The following is a 27,976-nucleotide window of genomic DNA, read 5'->3' as shown; positions in this document are numbered from 1 at the left end:
CGTTCAGAGCTGATATTGTTTCCGCGGGGAGGTTTTAGGTTGAAGCGCCGTCTCTGGTGCTTCGTCGGTGAGGTTTGTGAAAGTTGCTGAGCTGAGGACCGTAAAAGCAGTTACGGGGCGTTCTTAGTGACAGCTTCTCGCCAGTGTTGGTGGGAGCTCAGAGCCTGTTAGAATGAGAGCTGTGTGCTTTTCAGCGGTTCGAGACCAACTCAGTTTCTCTTTCATTTAGCTTGGACTGGTTTGTAAACATGGAGCAGCCAGCCAGTGTCAACTCAGATCCTCTTCAGCGACTTGACGGTACCGGTGAGTGTGTCAGCGGCGGACTCGTGTAACTATCAGCATTATTGCTCCGTGAGTCCCTAACGTTTGCTTTATCCTCTCATTTATAGGTCGTTGCGTACAAATCCGCAACTGGATTGGATTTTGGTGAGTGTCCCGATATTTTCAACAGATCACCAATAAGAAAGATCCCTCTTATTTCATCTAAATACATGTTGTGTCGTATCTATAGTAAAAGACGTTGTTCGCTCGTAAGTACTTCTTATGCGAATAAAAAGTGCTGACTGTGAAAGTGAAGTCCACAGCTTCGTCATCTCTCATTTCTCCCTAAACTTTAATGGGATGTGATAAGAACCTATAGATACACGTCATTGCTATGTTTATTCACACGCAGAAATGAGGAAATGTTTTTAGGTCTTATTTGTAGTCTTCCTCTCACCATTAATCGGATTTTTCAGCTGTGGGCCCCGCCCCTTTTATGTATTTAGCTCCTCCAGCAAGCCTTCCTAAGACCACATGCACTTCAGGAATTGCTTCAAGGTGGCACATTAAGATTGGCTATTCACTGTGTGTGCAGTCAGGTCTTTATGTGGAAAAACGACAGACTTGAGTCGGCACTGGGAAAGCAAAGATGATAATCAGGACTGAGCAGGAGAATAATCAGTAGCCTCTCTTGTACATTCGAGTCTTTGCTTCAGATCTATCACTGTATCTGAAGCACAGTGTCATATGTCACGTCTCTTACTCACCTACTCACGGCTCAAGGTTCACGAGAGCAACGCAGATATAAATAAAGGTCTCAAGCATGTACGACAGAAAGGGAGCAAAGGGAAAATGGAGACAGAAAGGCAGAGGAAAGGCCAGGGACCGAGTACTCGTGCTCCGCTTCGTACTCATTGCAGAGACCTGAGTTCCGTTGTGTTTTGCATTTGCTGCATGTCTCTCCCTCGGTCTGTCTCTTTACGTTATTGCCATTCAACCATCACCTTGTAGTAAAAACAAAAAGCCACAAATAAGTCACAAAAGAAAAGTTGTCATTGAATTCTGTCACACTGATAATTCACATTAGTAAGTAAACTGAAGCACAGATGGAAAGCCCAAGGTGGCATAGCAGGTAGTGAAATGAAAAGGCACTTTAGCTGCTACTGGAAAACAAGCAATTAACAAAGGAGGGAGGGAAAAATACACAAAGCTATAAGAAGATGAAAGCTAGAAAATAATGAGGAAGCAAACTGGAAGGATGGACAGGAAAAAGGTGGAAGGCAGGTTGGAAAAGGAAGACTTTGAAGAAGCTTGAAAGAACAAAGGTTAACGACATGAAAAGCACAAAGACTGTGAAAAGGTCTTTGTTGAAAAAGTTTTAATATTATTTTAAAAAATGTATCCTTAAATGAATTCAAAAAACTAAACTATGAGTAGCTGATAAATGCTTGGTAATGCAAAAGTTTTGAAAGTGCACGGTACTGAGTGCACGATATTTTGGGGGGGTTTTATGTTGAGAGAAATTTTGCAGCCGCTGATTAAGTTGTTATTTTTTGATGCATCTCCGTATCTCGTTTTTATCTTTCCACATCTATACAGGCTCCTCGGTTTGTGCAACAACTTTGCTTATGTGGTGATGCTGAGCGCCGCACATGACATTCTCGAGAAACAAGAGTCACGAAATGAAACGGCGTCTGTAAGAGAACAAATGTGTATTTAAATATGCACTGCTCAAATAAATGAAAGGAATACTTGATCACTGGATTCTGGCACAAAGTCTTCAGAGATGTTGATCTGTCCAATCAGGAAACAGAAACTGTTGTGAATGCATTTCACCTGCTTAGGTGCAAATGAAAGATGCATAAGGTGCACTGGAGGAGTAACAACAACTATTTCTATGTCACTGCTCATAGTAAGAGAAGGTACCTGCAGTCTATTCAGAGTGCACAGCTCTAACCCTGCAGCAGGACGGTCATGTGATGAGGAGCGCTGCCAGAGCTCATATACTCATCATGTTCCAGGCAGAGGATGTCTTTAGTTTCCTCTGATTCCATTTCCATCGTTACATCTTATTTTTCCACAATAAACTGCATGATGTACTTTACCAGTTCAGATTCTCAATTTAAAAATCTCATTCATTGAGATCTGATGTGTGACTCAAGTGTTCCCTTTATTTTTTGAGCAGTGTAGTTTGGCAGTGGTCACGTTTCAAAGTCGTTCTATGTTTAGGGTTAAGTGAACTTCTCAGCTGTATATTTCTATTATTGTTTCCCAGACTTCAGCCTCACTGCACGTGGACTTCCAAGTTGGGAACAGTAGCAACAGTAGCATCTATGACTGCAACCCTGTCTCTACTGCGGTAAATAAAGGTTCACTGCACTGATGCAGTAAAACGTTTGTTCTGGGTGTTTAGTGTCGAGACAAATGTTATAAACTTTTGACTGGTTCACAGTTTGTGCTCTCGTTTAGAAGCGGTGACTTCCTTTTAAATGTTTATTTTAAAAAAGACAAACGTCACATGATTGATGAGGTACTGAAACTAGTATAACACTTAACCAAAGAAGGATAACAGCAGGAAAGCTTCCTACACTAATAAGGCTAATGTGTACATATTAACAGAAGTATATTCAATCAATAAATACAGTCCAATATCTGGTATAATAACAGATATACTGTAGATTGTATCTTAGATAGTAAGTTAGGAAACATGTTCATGTTTGTAGTCAACAGTATTTAGCGGATCATAAATATTTCAGGTTCCTGGAGGTTATGAAAAACTCATAAAATATTATTATCATTATAGAGACATTACTGAGCACATACATTTATGTATTATATAATTTAGTTGTCATGGCCATTACATTATGGTGGACCAGCCAAACACCATCACTGTAGTAGCACGCTCCACATAAATAATGCGTTCTGTTTGTTGGTACATTTGAAAGTGTGGAAAAGAAAAAGGTCTAACATGTGTTCTCAGTTTAATCCACAAAACCCAATGTTACAGGAAAAATGATTCTATGTTTCTTTACCTTCTTTTAAATGTACAAAGATGCCCTTTGTCTATGGTTAGATTAGTTTAGAATTATCCTTTTAGACTTTCCCAGCAAAGACATATTGTTTTGGGACATATTGTTTTAGATTGTTTTATCTCTCACAGCTCTCTGCTGACGAGACTAGTACCACATATGGAGTTGTTTATTTTATCTGTTTATTATTTTCTTATCCTGTTCTCACTGTCTCTGTGCTCTGTGCCTATAAAAAATGCCAAGCCACTGTGCATGGTGTGAGTTGTTCTCAGCAGCTCACCCGTGTACACGTTTAGCAAAGAAAGTAACTTTGTCTCATTGTGTCTTTATTTCTCCTGGGTTTTTTACAGAGTTTTCTCCTAACACCCAAAAATAAAAGCTGAGTTTTATTTCTGGTTGTTTCCCAGCTTCATTAAAACTATTGACAGATGTATGAGGCAGCAGTGGTGAGGTGTGTGGTAGGAGTGACGGATGGGTTTAAGCTGGGGGTGGCATCCGCACTCTTTACTGTGAGCCCCTTTTGATTGTGATTGTGATGTTCATGCAGGAGTCTCTGTGGACGATGATGTTTGCAGATGACGTTATGATATGTAGTGTGAGCAGGTGGAACAGTGTGTGGACAGGTGGAGGTAAGCGTGGGAGAGATGAGGACTGAACATCAGTCAGAGAGAGAGAGAAGGTGAACATGCAAGCAGTAGAAATGGAGAAGGTAGATAAGTTTAAATACCTGTAATCAGTCATCCAAAGTAATGTGCAGTGCACAACAGAGAGGAGTGGAGACGATTGTAAAGGGTGGTTTGTGACAGAAGAATTAGAGGAGGAATTAGGAATGTAGTAAAAGCTGTGATGATGTATGGTGTGATAACAGTGGGCACTGGCAAAAGGTAGAGCTGAAGCTTTTCATTAGGAGTGACCAGGATGGGCATGATTAGAAATTAGTATATCAGAGCGTTTGAACGTGTACAGAGGACAGAAACTGAAAATGCAGGACAAAAGATGTTAGATATGGAGCAGCCAGGCAGGAGGACAAGAGGAAGACCTCAGAGGAGATTGATGGATGGTGTGGCAGAAACTACAAGCTGTATCATTTGTGTCCACAGATGTTCAGTTGTTACATTTTTCTTGGCAGGCTGTGCTGTTAGCTGACATCCTACCAACACTCTTCATCAAACTGTTCGCTCCCTTTGTGATCCACAAAATGCCTTATGGGTAATTATTACTTTGATTGCTGTTCTTTGTTTCCACTTGCTGTGTTTTTACAGGAACTAACAATCATCACTCACATTATTGGTACGATCTGATTTCACTGCACTGATAATAAACAAATAGTTGTTTCTTTGACAAACTTGCAAATGACAAAAACTGTGACGTCCTTCCTGTTTTACAGTAGTGTGTTTGTATCAGGTGTCAGGATTTTAGCCCCACTGGCAACATGAGGTTTGAGTTTGGTTTAAAAAAAGAGACAGAAGAAGAAAACAACAAGAACTTTGTTTTATTTGCATATTATTTCCACTCAATCCCACCTTTGGCGCTCTTTTTGTGCTGCTGCTGAGCTGCTGTGATGTCTTTTGGCAATAATGATCTCCATTTGTTTTCGTCTGGCTTTAATGTTTTCATGTATATAAGATGTTAAATTTATGAATGAGAGCTTAGCAGTGACCAAACATATGAAATTGGAGCAATAAACAAACCTACTTGGTTAATGGCTGTGCCTGGTTTCAGTGGCCCCGGCTGACTAATCAGAGCTGAAAAAGAAAAGAAAAATTGGACTTTATATGTTTTGTGTGTGATATAGTCAGGAAGTCAGTTGTTAACAGACTGAGTTCTTCTTGCTGTCTGCATAAAAACATCGCTGTCATGGTGCTTTCCAGCTTTCCTGGTTAATTCCTGTTCTTTTATCCCAGCATTCGAGTGTTGTTCTGTGCCATCATGGCAGCAACGAGTTTCCTCCTGGTGTCCTTCTCCTCAGCTGTGTGGATGAGTATTCTCGGTAAAGCAACCTGTTAATAATTCAGATCAGATCTTTTATCATTAAGGGTGTCTGATATGGCTCTGATGAGCTTTTAGAAGGTGGATTAGATAAAACTTTGAGTTATTTTCTTCGGTTTAATTTCTTCTTATCTACTGTGAGCATCTGTGGTTGTTCCACAGAAGCTTGATAGAGCTTTACTGCTGCTATAAATAATCATTTATCGTACCAGTTCACGCTTCTATCAAATACACTCCTCCAGACACCAAACGTACCAGCCCCAAACTAAATGCTGCCACCTTGAAAGCAGTAGTGATACTGGCACCACAGATCTACTGGTAGAACTGGATACCAGATGCAAAGATGGCCCCTGCTTGCTAGAAATGTCCTGATAGGCTCTAAAGGGCTTGTGCAGCAAAATACCATTAGCAGTGGATGGAAATTGTTTCTTTTTTTTAATAGACAGCACTATTTCAGACATTACTGTTAGAATCAAGCAGACCTCTATGTGAATAAAATAAGTCAGTAAAGAGCAACTAAATTCGATTCAGTTCACCAGTAACTAAAATGTAACCATTGTGACTGCCCACAAAGGTCCTGTAAATGAGCTCTTTTTATTGAAGTTTGTTCTTCAAACAAAAGAATAAATTCTTCCTCTTTGCTCTCTCTGATCACGTTCTCTGTGGCTGTGTTTGCAGGAGTGATCTTTGCCAGTATCAGCTCAGGACTGGGAGAGTTGTCCTTCCTCTCTCTAACAGTATATTTCAGCAGGTAAACACTCTTCACTCATTCTTTTTGCCAATTTTGAATTCAGTTGCTGCTCTCTTATTAAAGATTCAAACAGAGCTTGTCCAGATGACAGAACTTGGGTTGATGCCCAAAGTGTAGGGTAAAGTTTGTGAACAAGGCAGAGTTTACACAGTCGAATTCTTTGAATTCCTGCATAAAGACAAAATTTTATTTGTATTTTATTTGCTGTGTGGAATCCCGTTTCTGCCAGGACTGAAGTAAGAATAGCTTGAGACCAGAATCATTCAATGGAAATTACTTTTTGTTACACTTGCTTAGTAAAAATTGTGAAAAGATAAAAAATTATAAATAAAATAATAATTCATTAAGTTGATATAACAAAGTCCAAGTGAATTAACTGCTATGGAAAAAGAAAAATTGAAAAAAACAAACAAAACAAAACTAATTCTATGTGTCAGAATTAAATGAACAATACCAAGTGTGCAGTATTAATGGAGGTTTGCAGAAAGTAATTTTACAGTAGTTTAAATGTAAGTTGAGAGTAAGGAGCTTTGGTTGTTTTATAAAAACAAAAGTTTAGAGGGGTTGGGATTGTTGACAGTTCTAACTAAAAACTGAAATAAAATACAGATGATAACAAGAAAAGCAAAGTGAGTTTATTTTTCATACATTTTACACAAATTTCCATTCATCATTTTCTCCCTGATGCCACCCATTTGTTTCTGGAGCGTCATAGTGTTTTATGGAGCCAGACTCAAGCAGAGGTTGGAGTGCTGTCTCCATGAGCTGTGCACACAGACACACCTGCTCATTAATAAGTTACACACTAATAAAAAACACCACCAGAATTCCCAGACTTCTTGGACAGTCTGCACCACAGAGTTATATGATCTTGGTAAAAATGGTAAATGGCCTGTATTTGCGTAGCGCTTTACTTAGTCCTGATGGACCCCAAAGCGCTTCACACTACATTCAGTCATCTGCCCATTCACACACACATTCACACACTGGTGATGGCAAGCTGCATTGTAGCCACAGCTGCCCTGGGGCCCACTGATTGCCTCTGTAAGATAATTCCTTCTTCAAAAGACATCAGCAGCATAAATCAGCTGGCATCAGTGACCAGCTGTGCTGATGCCTAGCAGAGAACAGATGGACTGCTACAGGTTTGCAAAAAGAAAAGTTATGAAGGAGTTATCAATCTGATATTCTTGATATCAGACATTTTCCACTGAGTTACGTAGTTTGGGTGCTTGACTTTAAATGTCAGTTTCCACGATGACAGAGCTTTTTCACAGTAACTCCAAGTTTCCTTCTAACAGTAATCCTGCTTACAGCTTAGACTCACAGCAGATAAAGTCCCGGTCAGAAATGAGTTTAAGAAGCTGTGAATGGTCTTCCAACCGTGTTTTTATTTTTACTCTGGAACATTAACGGTGGTTTTCTGTCTGCTCCAGGAGTGTACTGGAAGGCTGGGGCTCAGGCACTGGTGCTGCTGGTCTTATTGGAGCCCTCCTTTACTCAGTCCTCATCCAAGCTGGCCTTTCACCACGGGTTACACTGCTTATCATGCTGGTCGTCCCATTCACTATGGTGGTAAGGTAAGTGTGCAGGGACAAGGATTCTCTGTATTTTTGTGTTGTGACTCATCGCTCACTCAGATAGTTAGTTTGTGCTTTGTTATTTGTGGACATATTATCTTATTTTGTTTTTAGCATTTTTGGATGGGAGTTGCTTAAAGTGAATCAGTGGCACCAAACTTGGCAGGGGATTAAGACATTCTTTAACTATGGTCTTGTGGCTTAGGCAGGTAGGCTGTTTTTAAGTTGTCATAGCATGTACACCGTGTGTGCATCTAATATGTCAGTGGTGATGGATGCTAATGACATCCTCACGAGGTGAGTGTTTTGTGCTGTGACCTTTAGTGCTGTGGGAAATATGGCTACTGGATCACTTGTGAGTGTTGTTGGCCAGGTGATGGCAATAACACTGAGGGGTGCTGAGCCATCCTTGATGTGATCATTGTGTGGCCATAGCTCTCCATTTTGTGGTTGGTCACTAGTATGCTTTCTTTACTGAACCTTGTGGATTAACCCTTTAGAGCCGATCGGAGCGGACACGCTCTGTTTTGCGTAACTATTTTTAAATCCCAGTAGCTCTGCAACCACGTAAGCTAGCGCAAATTTTTTTTTTGCATATGAAATCGGAGGAGTTGTACTTACATCTTATGCCATCAGATTGTCCTAGGTCACGGTTTCCTTCCACATAAAGCTTTGCAAAAACTGCATAAAAAGCGCTTGCAGGAACAAAAACATGATATTCCAGAAACACGCTTTGCCGATCCGATCAGCTGTTCGTAACACTTCCTAGTTGGAATAGACGTCAGCGCGAACTTTTGCATTTCCGCCATTACCGGCCCGAAACCGGAAGTGACTTCATTTTCGCGGAAATGTAGTCTTTTTTACCATCAGGGCCTCAGGGCATATACTGGTGTTTTTAAAAGTTATCTTTGACTTTATGACTTTCTGTGTCGTTTCTGGGATGCTGAGGACTCATATTGCACTGCTGGAAATAGTTTATTTTGATGCATACGCTGCTTTTTTGCAAATTTGCAGTATAATATTTATTTTCGTTTTTCCTGCAGTATATAAAAATTGGTGTATTTCAAAAATAAAACTATGAAGACACTCAAAATAAATTTCCTGTGGTGGGAAACTATTTTGTGCAACTTTTTTGTATTTACAGTTTTGAGGGATAAGCCTCTTAAATTTCTCTAACTACAAATATATGTTAAAAAAGCAAAAACGATTTTCAATTTTTTTGTAGTTTATTGCACTTTTTTGCAATTTATGTAATTACTATGCACTTAATGAATACATATTATTAAAATCTGGGCTATAATGGTTGTATTGATGTATAGCAACTTGAAATGCTCCCAAAAATGGCTCCACAGCATGTAAAAATATAATATAAGCTCTGGCGGACTTGGTTCTATGGTAGGTCTTAAAGGGTTAAAGTAACTTGTGGTATAAGGCCATTTGAATGTGACCATTTGTGTGGTGGAAACAACAGATCACTTGATTGTGGGTATTTGTTGCTACTTTTGGTTTTGTGTTGTAGCAGGTCAAGTAATCATTTTGAGTTTGTGACTGTTGTGCTCCTTTGTGTTGGTCACATGTTACTTCCTGTGTGTTCAGTGTGGCAACTTCAAATCCTCATGCAGGGGCATCCATGCTTAAAGATGCCTACTATAATGTGAACACTGTGCTTCTGTTAGCTTTTACTTTTATTTCAGGTTTGTGGTTCAAGGACCTGAAGGCTTCAGGGGGGCTTTTAATAAATGTAGGGGTCCTAGAGGAACCCTTTTGAGGGAGGAGGTGTTATGTCCCTCTGCAGCCCCTAATCTCCTCAGTGTGTTCACCTAGTCAGGTGCTGATAAAGGCATATCTGAGGCAGGCTTTTTAGCCAGCCATTTTAGCCGACCTGCTATGCATTTTAGGATTAAAACCTCTTCTCACCCACAATCTGGTATTCATCTCCTTTTTTATGTTGCGGCTTTTGAGCTGGGTCGTAACAGAGACTTAACAAGGGTCCAATTTTGAATTAAGCTTCTGTAGGTCTAAGGTGTAGGTAGCCCAATGCTTTCATCTGTGGAGGTGAAGTGGTGGCCAAATAGTCACTTTAATTGAGTTCAGTTGACTCCAGTTCACTTCAGTCAAATGAGACATTGACAGGATGTAGTTTGTATTTCCTGTTGAGACTTTTTCCCTGTAAACTGCGTATAAATGAAGCTGAAACTTACAAAATGATTTGTCGTCTTCTTCATCCCAACAATTTTACCAGCTATTTCCTCCTGCTGGTTTGTCCACCTTCATTACCTCAGTGGAGGACCAAGGACACTGAGTATGCAGCTTTGGTCTCTGAGGACAGACAGCAACTTCTGGACAGTTCAGACGAGGAGGAGCCCGAGAGCTCCACCACAGGTAAATGTCACATTAGAAGGGTGTAGCATGAAATCAGCAATAAACTGAAATTTAAATAAAGTTCAGCAACCAAATCCTGTAAAGACAAACTCTGTTTCATTGTTTGATATATCTACTAACTGAACACGAACACATGAGTTCCTGTAAGTGTTTGAGTCCTCCATGACACCAGTTTTGTTTTTCCGTAAGAATACATGAATTTTAACATTTTAAGCAATAATTTGCACAAAAAGGCAGATGCAACAAATATGATGAAGATATAAAATCATTTACATTTGAAGTTTGTCCACAGACACTCACGTTTTCTTACAATGATGACTTTACACTGTTGCCCAATAGACACGCCTGAAAGATCCCAGAGCGTTGCTTTGCTGTTATCTAATCAGATGGTCATCAACACGTGTCAGTTTCTGTTTGACATGGTGAGAGGAAACGCACTATTCTACATCTTTATTGAAATTGATAAAAGGAGGTCATGACGTAGGGGAAGATGTGAGTCGCTCAGATGGAAAACAGTGAAAAGGTATTTAAAGCACAACAGTAGTTTATATTTACCTCAGCTAAGAAGGTAGAAGTAATGTTATTAATCTGTCAGTCAGCAGGTTTATAGCCCAAATTTTAAAATTGCAAAACGGGGCTAATTTTATATTTTTATTGTTTAAAGTATAAACAACAGACTTCTTAAAAGTTCTCTTCCTTTTTTGAATGTGTGCTGGTAGTCCATAGGAGCTATGAGTTTGGCAGGTATGTGTTGTGGCTGCCTATTGTCACTAAGTGAAGTGTCTCGAAAGAGCCAATAATGTGGGCTACGGTGGATTATGTTTGGCCTTCAGTTGGTTCTTTAGCTCAGCCTCTGTTTCACAGAAGAGTCATAAGAGACTCTGGTGAAGTGGGGAAGTGAAACTTCCTCAAAACTGTCTGCTGCAGTATTGTTCATGTTTTTCTCGTGTACTTTTTGGTCTTTGATTTTTCTTAATGCCTCTGTCTTCAAGGTGAACATGCTGTTTCCTTTTTAACCAATCAGCATTTGACCTACACAAAGGCTGTATCCCAATTCAGGGTCTGCAGCCTTAACGGTCCACAAGGGCCGCGTACTCAAGGAAGACTAAGGCCGGAAGTGCGAGGCTTGTGAAATGGGACGGTCTAGTCTCCGTGGCACTGCCCAGGTTGCCTAGCAACCATGACACTAACAGCTGGAAACGTTTCATACAGCATTATTTGACAGAAATGAAGGAGAAAATCTTTTGTTTGTTTGTTTGTTTGTTTGTTTGTTTGTTTGTTTGTTTGTTTGTTTGTTTGTTTGTTTGTTTGTACATGAGCTTTGATTTGATGAGTATCTGAGGCTGAGACCACAGGACTGTGAAATCATGATTATTGGGCTTCACTTCTGTACTGAACAGTCATTTTAAGATTAGCTCGTAAATAACAATTAGCTAATGTTGTTCATGAGACTAAAGTCATCTTACTTTGGTAATGTAAATATAATATGGACAATATTAAAGTCATTATTTCAATCATTATTAGTTATTAAAGCAGTGAAAGAATTCTGTTTCAAATACTGAGCTTCAGTAAAGATTCAAGCTGCATTTATTTGTATTTGCTGTCACCTTAAATCTTCACTCAAAGACAGGTTTCTTTGACACTGTATATATAACTGTGTTATATATAAGAGACAAATATTGTTGTTTTAATATGTTGGTATTACTCAATTTGTCTCAGTGTTTACTTTAACCTCCTAGGACCTGGCGTCCACATATGTGGACATCACATTTTGGGTTATTTAGACCAAAATACTAAATTTTGCTCTACAAGGGCCTGATATCCACTTACGAGGACATTATCCTGCTACTGTTCTGTCAAAATTTTAAACAAATATCCTCATATGTAGCTCTTATTTTTCTTAAAAACAAAAATAAGATAAAAAAAAAATCTGGTAATTCTTTGTTTTTCATTCATCGGGCCTCAATACGCCCAAATATCAAAGAGAAATTAAAAATGCATGTCATGGAAAAGTTCGGGTCTTAGGAGGTTAAATATCCATAAAATCATCACATTCTCTGTAGGATTAAGGTCAGCTATTGAACGGCGTATATTTTAAAGTAAAGGCTTTAAAACCGAGCAGCCTTTGAATTGGTACAGCCTTCGTCGCGTCACTGTGACGTAATCGGCCTTAAAAGCGGCCTTTAAGGCTGCAGACCCTGAATTGGGATACAGCCACAGTGTGACTGCATTGGCAGAGGTGTAGCGCACATGTGCATGCAGGTTACCTGAGTTTTTGCATATATCAAATGACACATCTGCAGTGGCATCAAACATTAGTTTCACTTGCAGAAAGTCGTCTGTGCACAGCTTCATCCTGACTCTCACTGCCTCCATTTAAACTATGCATGTTCCTCTCTTCCTCACTTACTGTATGGTGGTTCTTAACAAGTAAATAAAAAACGTTTGTTTTCATAATATTTCAGAATAAGAGCCCAGTTAAGAAATTAAGTGTTTCTATCCAGTGAAGCACGAAAGTGCTTTTAATTTGAAATGGTTACAGGAAAACCTGAGGTCAAGTCAAATGGCTTTATTGTTATTTCAACCATGTTCAGTGCTATAGTACACAGTGAAGCGAGACAGCGTCCCTCCAGTATCATGGTCAATGACATATATGACATGACATATAAAAGACAATCAACACAGGACTACATATTTTAATTCAATTCAATTTTATTTATTTGAATTGAATTGATTTGGCGCTTTATATAATCACAACAAAAGTCACCTCAAGGTGCTTCAACATACATACATACAGTGCAAGTGTGCAAAAACTGCAAAAAACATTGCAGCACCAGACAGAACAGAACGATACAGACACAACAGTGCAACAGAAATGTGCATCAATGACAGTTGGTTGTGCATGTTTGTGTATATGAGATTGTGCAGATAAGTGTGTGTGTCAGTCCAGTCACTGAGTGGTCAGTAGTCTGACGTTTGGGGGAAGAAACTTTCGCGGTCTGGCAGTGAGGGCCTGAATGCTCCGGTACGTCTGTGCCAGAAGGCCAAATTGTAGCCGGAGTAAAATACGAGCGCTCACAGGCTCTGCAGTAGCTGTCTCAGTTTCTGACCACCCTTTGGAACACAAATTTGCGTGCTAAGCTAAACGGATCACATGTTCCTCTCTGTTCTTACTCATGTGACTGATACTGATACTCAGTGTATTGGCAGTTGCTTCCTATTGCTGCTCAACAGTTTGTATATGTTACCTTACAGTGGCCTCAGTGAGAGGCTGCTATGTGTATACGTATCATTTAGTACCCAGAAATGAAATGTTTCAATGATTTGTAATTTCTGACCACGTTATCACAGCTTTCTTTTTGCAAACTGTTTGTTAACACTTAACAAAGACAGAGAACATGAGGCTGCTGACTTCATCTCCTGCTGTGGAACTTCACAGTTTATGTGAATGAATTGTCGTTTTAAAGTTCTGCTGCTTATTGGGAAATAATGTTCTCTTCCTCTTGAATGTAGCAGAGGACCAACCCACTGGGCCTCTCAGTTTCAGAGAGAGACTGTTTGTTATCAGAGTAAGTACACAGTTTACTTGTTTGATCTGAAACTGTTCAGCCAAACTGTTACTGAACTTGATTTCTGTGAGCAGGGCTTGTGGAGGTTTGTGCTTCCACTGGGAGTGGTCTACTTAACCGAGTATTTCATCAACCAGGGTTTGGTGAGTCCTCTGATGCCCTCTAGCAGCACACTCAGCTCACTGCATGCTGTTAATGAAACTTGGCTCTGATTTTGTGTGATGTTGTGAGAATATTGAACCAGGAATATTTTTTCCCTCTCTGTAAGATGGAACTCCTGTTCTTCCACAATATTTTCCTGACCCATGCAGCTCAGTATCGCTGGTCAGTGATCCATTACAGAGAGTATTCAGTATGAATGACTTCATGCAGATTGTTTGGGGTGTGCAGCTATACTTGTCTCTTGTTTGCATCCTCAGGTATCAGACTCTGTACCAGCTTGGTGTACTGCTCTCTCGATCCTCTCTGCACTGTGTGAAGATCAGGAAAGTGTGGATTCTCAGTGTTCTGCAGGTGAGAAATGAGAATAAAATACAAATCAGCACCAGAAGGATGTCTGGGTTAAGCTAGGCTCCCTTTTTTTGGTAGAGGAGCTTAACCTGCAACTTTATTCTGACTGGCTACTCATTACAAACAATAGATTTGAACATCAGTATTTTTTGCTGCTTGTGTGTACGTAGTGCATATAAAATGTTGTGCACAAATCCATAATTGGTCCATTAGGCAGTAGGTGAAGCTGCATTAGTGCATAGAAGTGTTAGGAGCAGCCAATAACAAAACGGCGCAGCAGCTGTCCTCAAAAAATTACGACCACACAATGATCCTCATCTAGTAATATTTACAAGGAAACGTTCATACTATTTACACAGTGACCCTGTGTAAATTTCCAGGTGAAACAGAGAAAGTGCTGATGATGTTGTATAAGAGAGAAGCCTGCACCTCTAAGGCAAGAAATTTGGAGAAAATCTGACTGTAGAAAAAGAAAGAAGCCAGGAGAGGTGTGGCTTTGCAGAGTGTCTCAACAACTGTTTAGGACAAAGTGACACTCAGGCTGAAATAATAGGAGAGCTGAATAAATGATTATTTTCCATCATACATTGCATAGTTTATGGTTTGTTTTCAGGTGACTGAATAATTTGTGTTGCTTTGTGATGCAGATAACTATAGTACATGCATATGGGGTTGTTAAATGTGTGTGAATGTATACTTTACAGACACTGCTGTGTTTCTCAGAGCTGCTTCTCTCTCCTCTCCACAGACGCTGAACGCTGTGTTTCTTCTGTTTGCTGTACGTTACCTGTTCCTGCCCACTGTTTGGTTGGTGTTCGCTTTTATCCTCTATGAGGGTCTGCTGGGTGGAGCAGCATATGTCAACACCTTCCACTTCATCAGCAAGGAGGTAAAGGACAGCTTCAGAGAACCATTCATATAGTTTAGACTCTGGAGTATTCTAGACAGTTCTGACTTTAGGAATCTGGATAATTCCATATTTTCTGTTCTTCGACCTCTGTGCAAAGCTGCATTTCATTTTTTATCCATTCACGGATACATACACACTCTGCAAATGTCACAATGATTATTTTAGGAGATCAGTACAGAAGCAGCTGTGCACTGTTGAGCTGTTTTTACTCCACAGTAAGCATGCATCTACCTCAGAGTGTCTTCTCTTTTCTCCTACAGACTGAAGACAGACACAGGGAGTTCTCCATGGCTGCTGCCAGCATTGGAGACAGCCTGGGCATAACTGTGGCTGGACTCATATCTCTTCCTGTCCACACTTACTTCTGTTCATTATAACCAAGCCCACACACTGACCAGCACGATGAGTAAGCAAAACGTGGGTGCGTTCGATTTTTAAATCCGAACTGGGTTAGAGACAAAAAGCAGACATTACATAAAAATGTCAATATAAAGTCTTTGACTCCACATCCTGTACTTGCTGCATATTTATAGATAACAGCAAGTGAACTATATAGAAAGTCCAGAGTCCACAAAAGTGTTTTTTACCTTCAGCCAGAGATCAAATAATATCAATAACATCCTACCTACGATCACAGAAGGTAAACCTGAAACACAGATCAGTGAAACCGATAGGCCAGAAAATATTGTCTTGTTTTGATGACCAGTTTCTTTGTGGTTTTCCTTCATGAAAAACCTTCCAGTGGTTCACAGAACAAAAGCTTTCAATGTGAAACAAGATCGGGATATATTTCAATTTGACATAATGAATAAAAAATATATAAATGCAATACATTTTAAAGTCACAGAAGAGGAGATGTCATTTCAGCAAGTTTACTGTGTTTTAATTGTGGTAACTAAAGAGTCCTCTTTAAGTATAAAGTATCTCTGAGCTGTGACCAGGCAGCTAGTATCGTGTAGGAAATCCCTCCACACCAACCTTCAACGCTAAGATTTACCTTAAAATCTAAACTGTTATTTTACTGACCTTCATTTTAACATTAACTCCTCAAACTGAACTCTGGGTTCAGAAACAGTTCTATGAATGACTACTCAGCTAGGATGTGCCATTACTATTTTCAAACTATTTTAAAAGTCAGAGAGCTCAGTCATTGAATGCTGCAATTAAATTTTTGGGAGGTGAAATTATAAAACTATTGCTTTCAGGGGGCAAATAAAGCTCAGTAGGTAGAGTGGTTGCCCCATGATCGGAAGGTTGGGGGTTTGAATCTACTGAACAGCTACCCTGAGCAAGGTACTGCTCCCTGGGCACTAGATTGGTGGCTGCCCACTGCTTCACTGAGTGAATGGGTTAAATGAGAGGAATTTTCCCACGGTGATCAATAAAGTATACATTATTATTATTATTTGAAGAAACTGTGAGTAAATATAATGCTGAAGCCTGACGGCTCTCACTAAGTGCCTTCTATAATAAGTAGTTCTATAGTTAAGAGTTTAATTCATGTTAATAAATAGCAGAGATTACTTTCGTATTTCAGTTGTAGTCAAACGTTTGCAAACACTCATCGTAGAAATGAATCTGAAATTTGGGATTTTCATTATTTTTTTGACATGACTATAGGTGACTTCAATCTTACTGAAAGATTGTGGACTATGCTTAAAATCCAGGTTGGTACCAGGAAACCAAGAGAAGAATAATGGTCAAATATAACGTCAGAATCATGCCTGATTGAGGTGGAAATTTTTCCAAATTAACTTCAACCATGTGCATCCAATTCTCATTTTCAAAGTCTTTTGTTTTTGCAGATGCTGTAAAATCATTCCTCTCTGGGAAGAAAACAATTCAAAGAAATGATTAAAGTCCAAAATTACCATGACATTCATGTCCATGATGAGTGTATGTAACAAAGCGAGCAAAAATGTGAGTGTATGTAACAAAGCGAGCAAAAATGCCTTCTATTATAGTTTTTAATACCAGGAGATCATTCGGAGCTTTAAAATGCCACTTGTTTCAGATTTGTACAAAAACAATGTCACACACAGATTTGTTTTTGTGATGTTTATCGTGTGCAACTTGACATCATTTTGCTTAGCTGTGGCTTTTCTGATTCTAATGAAAGACTGCTTGTTAAACTGTGGCACAGTTAGTCACTGCAGGTGGAGCACAGAACACCTGGGAATGGCTGAGATGTGAAACAAAGTTGATTTTAATATTTTTGTTGTAAAATAAAGAAAATAGAGGTTGCTCATGCCGTCATGCTGACATGTATTTTACTAAAATTCTTGGAAGCACTTTTGTTATTTTTTTGTAACATTGTGGGCTGTTGAATTTGTTTTCTTTTCTTGGAATGCAGTTTATGTCCTTAAATACTTGATTCATGTGTCCTGTTTTCTCCTGAACACTCAAACGCAGACCAACGGTCCTACTGACATTCTAATGACCACATAAAGCTAATGCTAATGCTTAACTGGAAGAACCTTGTTACAACATAATATTGTTTTTTAATCTTCTGCTTGCTTCAAATCAAATTTTACAGGAAATCAGAGATGAGGTTCACTTTGACTTTGTTAGCTTGCCAGTTAGCTACAAACATGTGGTTGTCCTTTCTTGCGCAGAGAGCCGTGACATTTCTAATTGTACCGATTTTTTTCTTTGATATAAAGTGTATGTGTCATAAACTGGAATGTGTCGTGCTTTATTACTTATAGTGATGTAAGATAACATAGGTTGGTCTTTAACTGGGGTGTTTCGTGAACCATTTATTAACCTAATATTTAATTCAAAATTATTTAGGGAAAAAAGTAAGGTTGCTATAGTCAGCAATCTGCAGTATTTTCTCTGCTGTCCACTTTGTGCCTAATATATCAGACAAATGCTTGTAGAGTGGAGAATTTATACTGTGGTATCCCAAAGCTATAGGTGATGTTTCTAAGCCAAAATGAATTAAAATGTATAAATATAGGTTACTGTTCCATAACACACATTTTTCTTGTTAAACTTCTACTTGAACTACATTACATTTCATAGTGGAGCACAGAACATGACACAAAAACTTTAATTCTTTATAATTAAATTAAAAGGGTATATTCTACCTTCGTTACAAGTCAAATATTTCAGTAGTTCAATATTTTCTTGATTTTAATGATAATGGTTTATAGCTGGTGGTAATCAGAAATCCTGAATCAAAATATTAGAATATCTCTTTTCCAGTTTCAGACAGCAGCAAGCCTTTGACCTCGGCTCAGTCCACCCTGAACCTGCTTGCTTATTGTGGGGCCATAGGGAGGCTCAAAATTAAATACTGTATTTCTGACTTTATTCAGTGTCCTTAAACTTGATCAAAATTGTAAGAAAGGGTTTTGAAATACTTTTCATACAATAAATATCGAGTTTATTTTTTTAAATTAATCACTTAAAAAAAGAAAACAAAAATAAACTTTTCATGATATTCAGTATTTGGGATGGACTAGTAAGCGATCTGTAAATTACCACTACAGTGAATGTCGGGTTGAGTAGACTGAGTAGTGCGCTTCCTATACCGGAAGTTACAGCCGACCTGCAAGTGTTCACGAGCACGGCAGGCGTAAACCGGCAAAGACGAGACCGGGGGAAGAAGAGGGGCCAGTGAGTGAGCCGACGCTCCATGGACTGAAATATATTAACGTTGGTTCTTTTCGTTTGCTCGCTGTTTTTGGTTATTCGAGTTGAGCCGTTTTTAAATAGTGTTATTCGCGTTAGCTAGTTTACTGGCGACATTAGCAGTAACCAGCGTTGACGCCGAAAACCAAGTAAGTTAGCCCAGGTCGGCATCGATTAGCCCGCTAACATGCAACATTTCAACTACGCTTAACACATTGCTTTTATTTTGTTTTTTTCTGGCACATAGATTATCTGTAGTTTGTTGGTATCGACTGTCAGACATTTTTGTGAAGCATCTGTTCAAATTCCCAAACAAAATGGTTGGCTAAGTTATCAAAGAATCAGTTGTTCGCTGACGTCGTTAGCTGTGATGTAAGCTAGCGTGCTAATATTAGCTTACTGCTACGCCCCGAGGCCTTACATTCCCTAACGAATAACATCAGTTTTCTGTGGGAGACTACTTTTATGTTAGGTGTGAACAAACTAGTCGTATGACTTTCACAGTGGTGTGTTAAATTGGCGTTTAGTTAGGGATTTCTATGTACGACCGGGTCTTATTTATCATACAGCAGACATTACCTAAACTGGATTATCCGCCTACCAGGTTGTTATTGCGATGTTTAGCTCGGAATTACTTCGGTTGAATAACCTAATTTATGTTTTTTGTCTGCAGTTCGTCACTCCGAGCATCGTCGTAGCAATACCCTGACGTTTAAGAGCTGAAGCCCCCTGGCTGCTTTCGAGGAAGTTTTTGTTTGGGCTGTTCGCTCTTGGAGCCACATATTTAAGCGAGCCCAGTGTGCGAGAAGAGGAGTGTGTGCCTGGTGTGTGAGCAGCTCTCCCTATGTGTGTGACAATGGGGGACATCAGTGACCTGGACCGACAGATAGAGCAGCTCAGACGCTGTGAGCTCATCAAGGAAAATGAAGTCAAAGCACTGTGTGCCAAAGCTAGGTAAGCATCAGTGTGCTTGGACCAACAGCACTTTTATTTAATCAATTATACACTCTCGATTCAAGGCAGAAAACTGTTTAGCTGTTGTCTTATTTCTGAATACTTAAAGAACGGGAAGGATTGCGAATTAAACGTACTTTAAGAGGGGTGATATTTAGTAGAGCTTAAATATATTTATATGTAATGTTCAAAAGTAATGGGGCAGCCTCTTTGTCTTAACTATATGCAGACCAATGGCTGTTTCGGCAAAGGGGTCACTACATGGGTGAGCTCCGCATGTTTGATTTGGCACAGTTTTACAGATGCCAAAAATTGATTAACTAAACTAGCCAGACCTGCATCAGACGCTGACCAGTTACAGCTGAAAATTTTAAAGAAAATATATTTATCTATTAACGATATATAACAGGAATAGACTAAATTTAATCAAGATTGAAGATCTTGGAGGAGTCCAGGAAAAAAAAAATATACGCAAAGGTATGCTACGATCATTATAGGATAAGGCGCAAGACCAATCACAGGCCTATTGTGAACTAGGAAGAACTGGGATAAGTCTACTGGATGCAAACTGCCATACAGACTCATTAAATGGAGCCTTATCCTGACTGACCTTTGTTAGCCAATCAGCTGCTCCTGGATATTATTAAATAATCAAGTAACTCAGATAAGGATGATGGAGAAACAATTTAAGCAATCTGATCTTAATTTGAAATGATTATTGTGGTTGGTGGAGGAGTGAAGGTGCCCCCCCCCCCCCCCCCCCCCGGATCTGTCACTGGGCTTCAAAAAGTCGATCTGTTTAGTTTGGATATTTTTCAAGTTGCAGTTACATCACCTGTCAGCTGTGTTTCTGGAGTCACAACAGGAAACGGTAGATGTGGCCACTAGGGGGTGCTTGTCTGTAACTCAAGGATTGTTTTATGTCTGCTGTTAGTCTTGTGCTGTTGTGCGTTATTTGTTTATTAATAAATACACATATGTATTTTTATTTCTTTAGAGAGATTTTGGTTGAAGAAAGCAATGTCCAGAGAGTAGATTCTCCTGTTACGGTAAGTAACATCTACTCACTGTTGTCTCCGAATTTGCCTGGATGTCAGATAAATGTGGTAATAATGTTTCTCCTGTTATTTCTTACAGGTTTGTGGAGATATACACGGTCAGTTCTATGACTTGAAAGAACTTTTTAGAGTAAGTTTTTTTCTATTTGTTTTTAAAATCTCTTTTGCTTCTGATTGGGTTATATTTCATCGTTTAAGTATGATACTGCTGTTGCTGAGTTACAATCCTGCACAGCACTACTAAACTTGGTTAGTTATTAGAAATAAATGCAGCTTTTTAAATTTGATACTCTTGCCTGGAGTTTGAGTGTGTGACCATACTGAGTACTGATTCCATAACTGTATTAAATGAATAATTCGTATTCTTAATTCTGATGAAAATCTGGGTATCGTTCTTTATGTTTAAGGCAACGTGTCGCTCAGCTTTCACACTGCGCTCCTAAATTCATCAATAAATATATTTAAGAATATAAATCCAGTGAAAAGGTATTAGTAAAATTGGGGGGGGGGGGGGTACATTTTTATTTTTCAGCTAAAATATGCATGAGTCTCATTTCATACTGCTGTTACTTATGGACATCCTAGTTTCTCCTGTTATGGCTCTTCCTGTGAGTACACCTCCTCACACACTCACACAGTGAAGCTGACGAGAAACTTGGCATCATGTTATGTTGCTGTAAATGCTCCAGTAGAGGCTTCTCAATAAGATTTACAGCAGACGTAATGAAGAGCGAGAGTGGGTGCAAGCAGTACACTGCTGCTCCAATGTATCGATACCCAGTGTAGCTTTGAGTCAGTATTGGACCAAAATGTCGTCCAAATAGTGAATTGATGCTAGTTTCTTTTACTAATCTCATGTGAGGTAATATTTTGAGATATGGTATGTAGGGCTGCACGATTAATCGTTAGAAAATCGCAATCTCGATTCATACTTATGTGCGAGCTCATTTCCAAATGACAACGATTAAAAAAAAAACAAAAAAAAAAAAAAACGACGACGATTGTACCGCATTTTGATCCGGGACGTACTCTGCATGAAAACAAGCGCTCACTCTTCCTGCTCAACAAATGGCAAGGGCGGAGCCTTATACCACGTGATACAGAAGCTGTGCCGTGTGATGCTAAAATTAGCAGGGAAACAACAACGGAGAGCACGTCAGGGATGACGAGAAAGTGACAGGAGAAAATCCGTCCCGGTCAACCACCCAAACATCAATAACGGGAACCTTATACAGCGCTTCCCTATACCCGTCGAACTCCCGCAGGCACAAAGAAATTACGGAGGCTATCACTTATCACCTGACCAAAGATATGGCTCCCATCAACTCTGTGCAAAACGAGGGATTTAGGAAAATGATCAACACCCTAGACAAACGCGACACAGTGCCGTCCCGCAACTATTTTTCTATTGTTGCACTGCCTGCTCTATACACGCAGCGTCGAGCAACGGTGGAGATGGAATTTCAAGCAGTACAACATTTTGCAGCAACGACAAAATGTGAGACATTTGTTGTTTTTATGTTTATTTATTGTTTTTATGTTCAGTCTCAACTGTTACGAAGTTGATGTGCATTTAATAAGCGCGATAAATATTTATACTGGAAAAGAAAATCGTGAGAGAATCGTGATCTCAATTCTAAGCCAAAAAATCGTGATTCTCATTTTATGCAAAATCGTGCAGCCCTAGTGGTATGGTTCAATCTTGGTGCATTGCAGGTCTTGGAGCCCATTATTGTGAGTTGGGGAGGTAGAGACTTGTGCACATTAAATTACCAGTATGCATCTGTTTAAAGGGCTTCTTTTTCATTTTTCTGCATGACAGGTGGGAGGAGATGTCCCGGAGACAAATTATCTGTTCATGGGTGACTTTGTGGACAGAGGCTTCTACAGTGTGGAGACTTTTCTTCTGTTGCTAGCTCTTAAGGTAGTTTGTCTGTCCACTGCTGAGCTACACCAGTCACAGTTTTTACATTTACTTTCCCACGGGGTGTCAGAACTCCCTTTTCTTCATCTTTTATCTCTGCTGTACGATCCAGGTACGTTATCCAGACCGGATTACCTTGATCCGGGGAAACCACGAGTCCCGGCAGATCACCCAGGTCTACGGCTTCTATGACGAGTGCCTCCGCAAATATGGCTCAGTCACTGTCTGGAGATACTGCACAGAGATTTTCGACTACCTTTCTCTCTCTGCTATTATCGATGGCAAGGTTAGATACATCATCCAGCACTTACTTCATATGTAGCGTTTTCTTCTGAACATGTTACTGCTTTTAAAACTCCCTGTGTAACGTAGCTGTTTCATTTGTTTTGATATAATTCTGTGTCTGTAGATCTTCTGTGTGCACGGGGGATTGTCTCCCTCCATCCAGACACTGGATCAGATCCGGACCATTGATAGAAAACAGGAAGTGCCCCATGATGGACCAATGTGTGACCTCCTGTGGTCAGACCCTGAAGGTACAGACAGTTCACTTGGACATCTAAAAATTGAAATTGACGTTAACAAGAAACAGCAGTGGAGAATTAAAGGACTGTATGACGGATGTGTTTGTGTGACCAGTTTCTCTCTGTTTTCAGACACCACAGGCTGGGGGGTGAGTCCTAGAGGTGCCGGCTACTTATTTGGGAGTGACGTAGTGGCTCAGTTCAACGCCGCCAACGACATCCACATGATCTGTCGAGCTCATCAGCTAGTTATGGAAGGCTACAAGTGGCACTTCAATGAGACGGTGCTCACAGTGTGGTCAGCACCCAACTACTGCTACAGGTACATAGCTACATTAATCTCAGATATCTTGAATGGGGAAAGATGTCCTCGTCATGCAAATACTGATTTGGTCCCTGAAATATTCCAAAGGCGGATCATGTTGTCTTAGTATTAACAGCAATTACCAGTGAAATTCCAGCACTATAAATTGAAATCTACAGCTTATGCAGGCCAATGTTAAGATTGCAAATGTTTGGAAAGGCATACCTGCTGCTGTGTAGAGACTTGCTGTACAACAAGTTGAACCATGTTCGGGTTTGTTCTAGCATCAACTGACGTCAGCTGAATTGGCCAGTCAAGCCTCCATTCATGGTGGATTACTTTATAAACAGACTATTTGTTCTGTTTACCTTACTACTGTTGAAATATGAGATGGTTACCCCTGTGACAAATAAGCATTAAAAGCCGTTGTGTAACATTTTGATTCCCCATAATGCTTCATACATGTCAGTCTGCTGCTTTGACCCAATTGGCATAGATACAAAACAATACTCACTTTGGGGAATGCATTTTAACAAGCATAGTAGTAAGGAAACTTTTATCTATAGAGCAGTTTATACCATTGTGCTATGGCTGGGTGATAAAACACTAAAAATAATTACAGTGAAAGAAATTTTCCTCGATCAAAATATGAAACATGGTCTATATAAAGTTGATATAACTCATTCTATTCTTGACAGGCGACACGAAAGGCCACTGACAATCAGAATAGATGGGATTACATACATTGCATGACTAATAAAAGGAAAAGTTTCCAGTGATCAGGCATGGTTAAGGCCATCTCGGTGTTGTTTCATACCAAAGAAATGTTTGAAACTGTGCTAATTAAATATACACAAGGCTCTTTTTGTGTATAACCAATGTTTGTTCCTCTCCTAACAGATGTGGTAATGTAGCAGCCATCTTGGAGTTGGATGAGCATCTACAGCGGGAGTTCATCATATTTGAAGCAGCACCACAAGAGACCAGAGGCATACCCTCCAAGAAACCAGTAGCCGACTATTTCCTGTGAAGTCTTTGAGCAGACAGCCATGACACATCCAAATTTCCAGTACCGTTTCAAATCAGCTGCCCTCCATCCTGCCGCTGGATCGTTCTGTCAGTGTGAACTCAAAGCAGTGAGACAGAAAACCTGCCAAACCCTGCCAAGCTCCTGCACAGCTTCAGCTTGAAGAGCTGGATTTTTTTGCCCTACTGCCCAAGCCTGACAGAGCAGTCACTGTGGAAGGTGTAAGGACGAGGTGGTTAATGGGCCCATGACTGTTGTCATTTCTCTTCAGCTACATAAAGATGGCCATTTCTTTCTGCTCTCCTTCCATTTGTTCTCATCTTCCTCACTCTGTGTAGATATGAATTTCTCCTTTCCTGGCTCAACTTTCACTACAATTGTAGTAGTTGTTTTTTGTTTTTTTGTTTTGTCCCCCTCCTGTGACAGACACTGTCATTTAGTTTTAGACGTATTTGGAAGGAGTGCTGTTTTTTTCTTCTTTTTTTTCCTTCTCCTTTTTCATGATTTTTCTAAAGTATGCAGCCGTAGGAAGCTTCAGTTTTATCATTTTAGAAATTCCTTCAATGCATATGTTGTCTCTGTTTTTGATTTTTGTATAATTGTTGCTGCCAGGATTAAACAAAATGCCCTCTCTTCTCTTTATTTGCTGTTTAACTGTCTCCCACCACATGTGCTCCTTTTAACAAGAGCTTCCCGAGAGCTCCACACCCTCACATCTTAACACCAGAGATGTAACGACTCCCAACACGAGTCATGTATTAACCATTGCCCTCTTAATTTCTTTTAATCTACACTTCTCTGTAGGTGTGTCAATTTTGATATTGTGAAAATAAAGGTTTTGTATCTATGCTGATATATCAATTCAGTTGCACCTCCTTATGAAAGATGGCTACAAATCCACAGTTGTCAGTTTGTTATTTAAAGCAGACTAAAAAAAATCCTCTTGTCTAAGATGTTAGTCACAATACACTAATTGTCAAAATAGCATCATTGTTTGTTTAGACCAGGGGACGGAAACCTGCGGCTCTTTAGTCCTTATACTGCGGCTCCGGGTGGTTTGGGAAAAGAAATTAGAAGTATTTAGCTGAAGTGTATTTTATTTGTTTAGTTCTTTTTTTAAACTTGTAGTTCTAAATTGGAAGATTATTGTGATTTTGAAATATAAAAATAAAATTATATCTTATTTTTTCATCGCTCAAAATAAGCGTCACACTCGCGGAAGCCGGTATACCCGCCGAAACGCCGTGCATTTATCGACTTTCAAACCCAGATAGGCCAGTTATGGATCTTCGGATCCACATTATGTCAGTAACTTCTCCACCGTGAACTATGTTAAAAACAAACACCGCTCACGCCTCACAGACGACAGCTTACAGTCCTGCGTAAAGATGAAAGCCCCGATTTGCAGACGCTGTGCGCAGAGGTTCGGGACCATAAGTCTTATTGTAAACATATCACGGCAGACCTGACAGTGTTTGCATGAACACGCTTTTCAGCATCTCTTTATTCACCACTTTTCACACGCGGTTGCTGTACGCACACAGCCGGTGTTCCAGATCTACTGGCGTTTAGATCAACTGGCGTTGGTCGAACAGATGTGTGGCAGTCTTGCGTTTCAGGAGCTCCTACCGACAAACCAGCAAAAAAACGCCAAATGTGTCACCTGTGACACTTGTGAGGTTGTCTCAAACACACTCCGTCAGTCTTGAGGCTGTTGAACAACAAAATGTTTAAAAATGTGGCGAGTTTACCTGGTGATATCCTCATGCGCGACGCGATCGCGAAAACAGCAAACAAGTAACACCACGCCGTTGTTGTTCACAGGACAGCAAGAGTAAACGATCGGGAGACTCTTGTCGTCGTTATCGTTCCCCTCGCACGGTTTATTTCTCCGATTTCAGCGTTTTTGCTTCACAACTACAGCGAGCAGTTTACTTTGTGCACTAACATGGACTCGAGTCAACCAGCGCCACCTCTGGCCAAGTGCCACAGCCTACAGCCAGATCAACCTGTGACACACATCTGCACCACGTTTGAATTCGTGTCATGCACATTTGTACCTTTCAATTGTGTCTGTTTGTGCGTCATGCAAATAAACCTTTGAAATGAATGAAATTATATCATGTATTTATTATCAGCCTACATTTGTACAAAATGCCAAATGACATACACATAAGAATCACCATCCTGATATCAATACTTTTGCCCATACGAAAAATGTCGTGAACACACTAATATTTCACCAGTGTTGTAACATCACATGTCGTTAGCATAGTCTGCCTGTGTCTTCCCTCTGCAAACAAACATGTTAGAGTTGGTTGTGATTAGGGATGGGTATTGATAAGATTTTAACGATTCCGATTCCATTTTCGATTCTGTTTAACGATTCGATTCCTTATCGATTCTCTTATCGATTCTTATTTTTAAAAAAGGAGAACACTAAGGTCGATTAGCTTAGAACTTTGTTTTATATCTTCTCTTTGAACAAGATAGAAATTTAGGAGTAACATGGCCTTACAAACCCAACAGTGGGATCTTAAGAGATCCACAGCCTACGGCTCTTCAATGGGGTGTCACAGGGTCCCCAGGAAAAAAAACGTATATGTAAAATAATAAAATAAATATTCTCCTGTAGCAATAACAAAGTTTAACATAAATTATTCTGTAGCAATTACACAAGAATATCCAGTAATGTCCCTGCCTACAATTAAACACATTCACTTACCAAAGTGAAATCGGGGGCATCTGCTGTGGCAAATGGGTGCAAGCCTTTGACCACAAACTTAGACACTGCTGGGTGACATTCGTCTATCCTGGCCTGAAAGGAGACGCTACCGGTAGACTGCAGCAACAACTGGCAGCATCTGAGCCAGCCAGACTCTGTTTCTCTCATCATGGTTATCTAAATGCAACGCACAGTAATAGCAGGTTTTGTAATAAGGTAAATCGCGCTAACATAATATGCAATGCTAATTGATTAGTTACCTGCAGTATTAACGGGAGAGGACGTGGAAACGCTACCGCTGCTGCTGGGTTGAGCTTCGCTAGTCCGGAGCGGATCAAAAACACGACATTCGTTGAAAGCAATCGCGTGTTTTTTGAGCAAATGCTTTTGCATATTCGTAGTGTTTCCTCCCTTTGATGAAATCTCTACTTTGCAAGTATTGCACGTTGCCCTGTTGTCATCCTTTCTCATAAAGTGTAACCAAACTTTTGAGCGTTTGTGCCGCTCAGGCGCCGTGTTTCCTACTGGGTAAAAGACGCTACTCAACGTGATGACGTCATTCGGGGCGACTGGAATCGATAAGGGAATCGTTTTTAAAAGTGGCAAACGATTCCAAGGAATTGAAACAGTGGGAACCGGTTCTCAACAAGAACCGGTTTTCGATACCCATCCCTAGTTGTGATATACAGTCTGCATAAGTGTGGTCAATCTAATAAACATTTATAAGGAGATGGCAGTTACTGTGAATGTACAGCAGTTACACAGTGATTAGTAATAAACAGTCAGACAATGACCCTGACAATCTCATTCAATCTTGCAGATTGCACCTTCTGTGGAAAG

At 39.9% G+C, this 27,976-nt stretch overlaps 2 protein-coding genes and 1 long non-coding RNA gene across 6 annotated transcripts; 2 read left to right on the top strand and 1 right to left on the bottom strand.

Moving 5' to 3' along the window:
* The first annotated feature begins 47 nt into the window (after positions 1-47).
* cln3 (CLN3 lysosomal/endosomal transmembrane protein, battenin) lies at positions 48-17,659 on the top strand. 2 transcript variants are annotated; one of them, XM_085270227.1, is made up of 15 exons: positions 48-303; positions 390-426; positions 1,861-1,957; positions 2,537-2,620; positions 4,420-4,499; positions 5,195-5,280; positions 5,958-6,030; positions 7,467-7,610; positions 9,853-9,992; positions 13,509-13,561; positions 13,636-13,704; positions 13,830-13,885; positions 13,981-14,074; positions 14,820-14,960; positions 15,242-17,659. In XM_085270227.1, exons 1-15 carry the CDS (start codon positions 249-251, stop codon positions 15,356-15,358), a joined length of 1,326 nt encoding a protein of 441 aa, XP_085126353.1. In that variant the 5' UTR covers positions 48-248; the 3' UTR covers positions 15,359-17,659. The 2 variants fall into 2 exon arrangements, with proteins under 2 accessions (XP_085126353.1, XP_085126352.1); XM_085270226.1 differs by having other exon boundaries at positions 13,506-13,561.
* Positions 17,660-18,490: 831 nt separating this feature from the next.
* Positions 18,491-25,053, top strand: LOC146575503 (serine/threonine-protein phosphatase 4 catalytic subunit B). Of its 3 annotated transcripts, none has more exons than XM_085270225.1 (9): positions 18,491-18,605; positions 19,294-19,574; positions 20,572-20,623; positions 20,712-20,762; positions 22,455-22,556; positions 22,669-22,842; positions 22,966-23,092; positions 23,213-23,402; positions 24,285-25,053. In XM_085270225.1, exons 2-9 carry the CDS (start codon positions 19,465-19,467, stop codon positions 24,412-24,414), a joined length of 936 nt encoding a protein of 311 aa, XP_085126351.1. In that variant the 5' UTR covers positions 18,491-18,605; positions 19,294-19,464; the 3' UTR covers positions 24,415-25,053. The 3 variants fall into 3 exon arrangements, with proteins under 3 accessions (XP_085126351.1, XP_085126350.1, XP_085126349.1); XM_085270224.1 differs by having other exon boundaries at positions 18,502-18,644; XM_085270223.1 differs by having other exon boundaries at positions 18,548-18,769.
* On the bottom strand, positions 24,798-27,807 carry LOC146575502 (uncharacterized). The gene is made up of 2 exons (XR_014892138.1): positions 26,163-27,807; positions 24,798-26,036 (listed from the first exon to the last, which is right to left on the bottom strand). It is a non-coding gene; the product is annotated as an uncharacterized LOC146575502 (long non-coding RNA).
* Between the last annotated feature and the right edge of the window lie 169 nt (positions 27,808-27,976).

Source organism: Mchenga conophoros, linkage group LG4, assembly GCF_057382185.1.
Source record: "Mchenga conophoros isolate Kocher_MC1m ecotype Shallow Benthic linkage group LG4, M_conophoros_male_GT1.1, whole genome shotgun sequence".
Classification (NCBI taxonomy): domain Eukaryota; kingdom Metazoa; phylum Chordata; class Actinopteri; order Cichliformes; family Cichlidae; genus Mchenga; species Mchenga conophoros.
Note: the sequence above shows the minus strand (reverse complement) of the source record. Positions and strands in the feature narration are given on the sequence as shown.

What these genes read in the sequence shown, in the direction of transcription:
- cln3 (XM_085270226.1), top strand. Translation starts at nt 249, where the DNA reads ATGGAGCAGCCAGCCAGTGTCAACTCAGATCCTCTTCAGCGACTTGAC. An exon ending in TGTGTGGATGAGTATTCTCG is followed by an intron (nt 5,281 to 5,957) that starts GTAAAGCAACCT and finishes CTGTGTTTGCAG; the next exon opens with GAGTGATCTTTGCCAGTATC. An exon ending in CTAACAGTATATTTCAGCAG is followed by an intron (nt 6,031 to 7,466) that starts GTAAACACTCTT and finishes TGTCTGCTCCAG; the next exon opens with GAGTGTACTGGAAGGCTGGG.
- LOC146575503 (XM_085270225.1), top strand. Translation starts at nt 19,465, where the DNA reads ATGTGTGTGACAATGGGGGACATCAGTGACCTGGACCGACAGATAGAG. An exon ending in GAGTAGATTCTCCTGTTACG is followed by an intron (nt 20,624 to 20,711) that starts GTAAGTAACATC and finishes TATTTCTTACAG; the next exon opens with GTTTGTGGAGATATACACGG. An exon ending in CCTGTGGTCAGACCCTGAAG is followed by an intron (nt 23,093 to 23,212) that starts GTACAGACAGTT and finishes CTCTGTTTTCAG; the next exon opens with ACACCACAGGCTGGGGGGTG.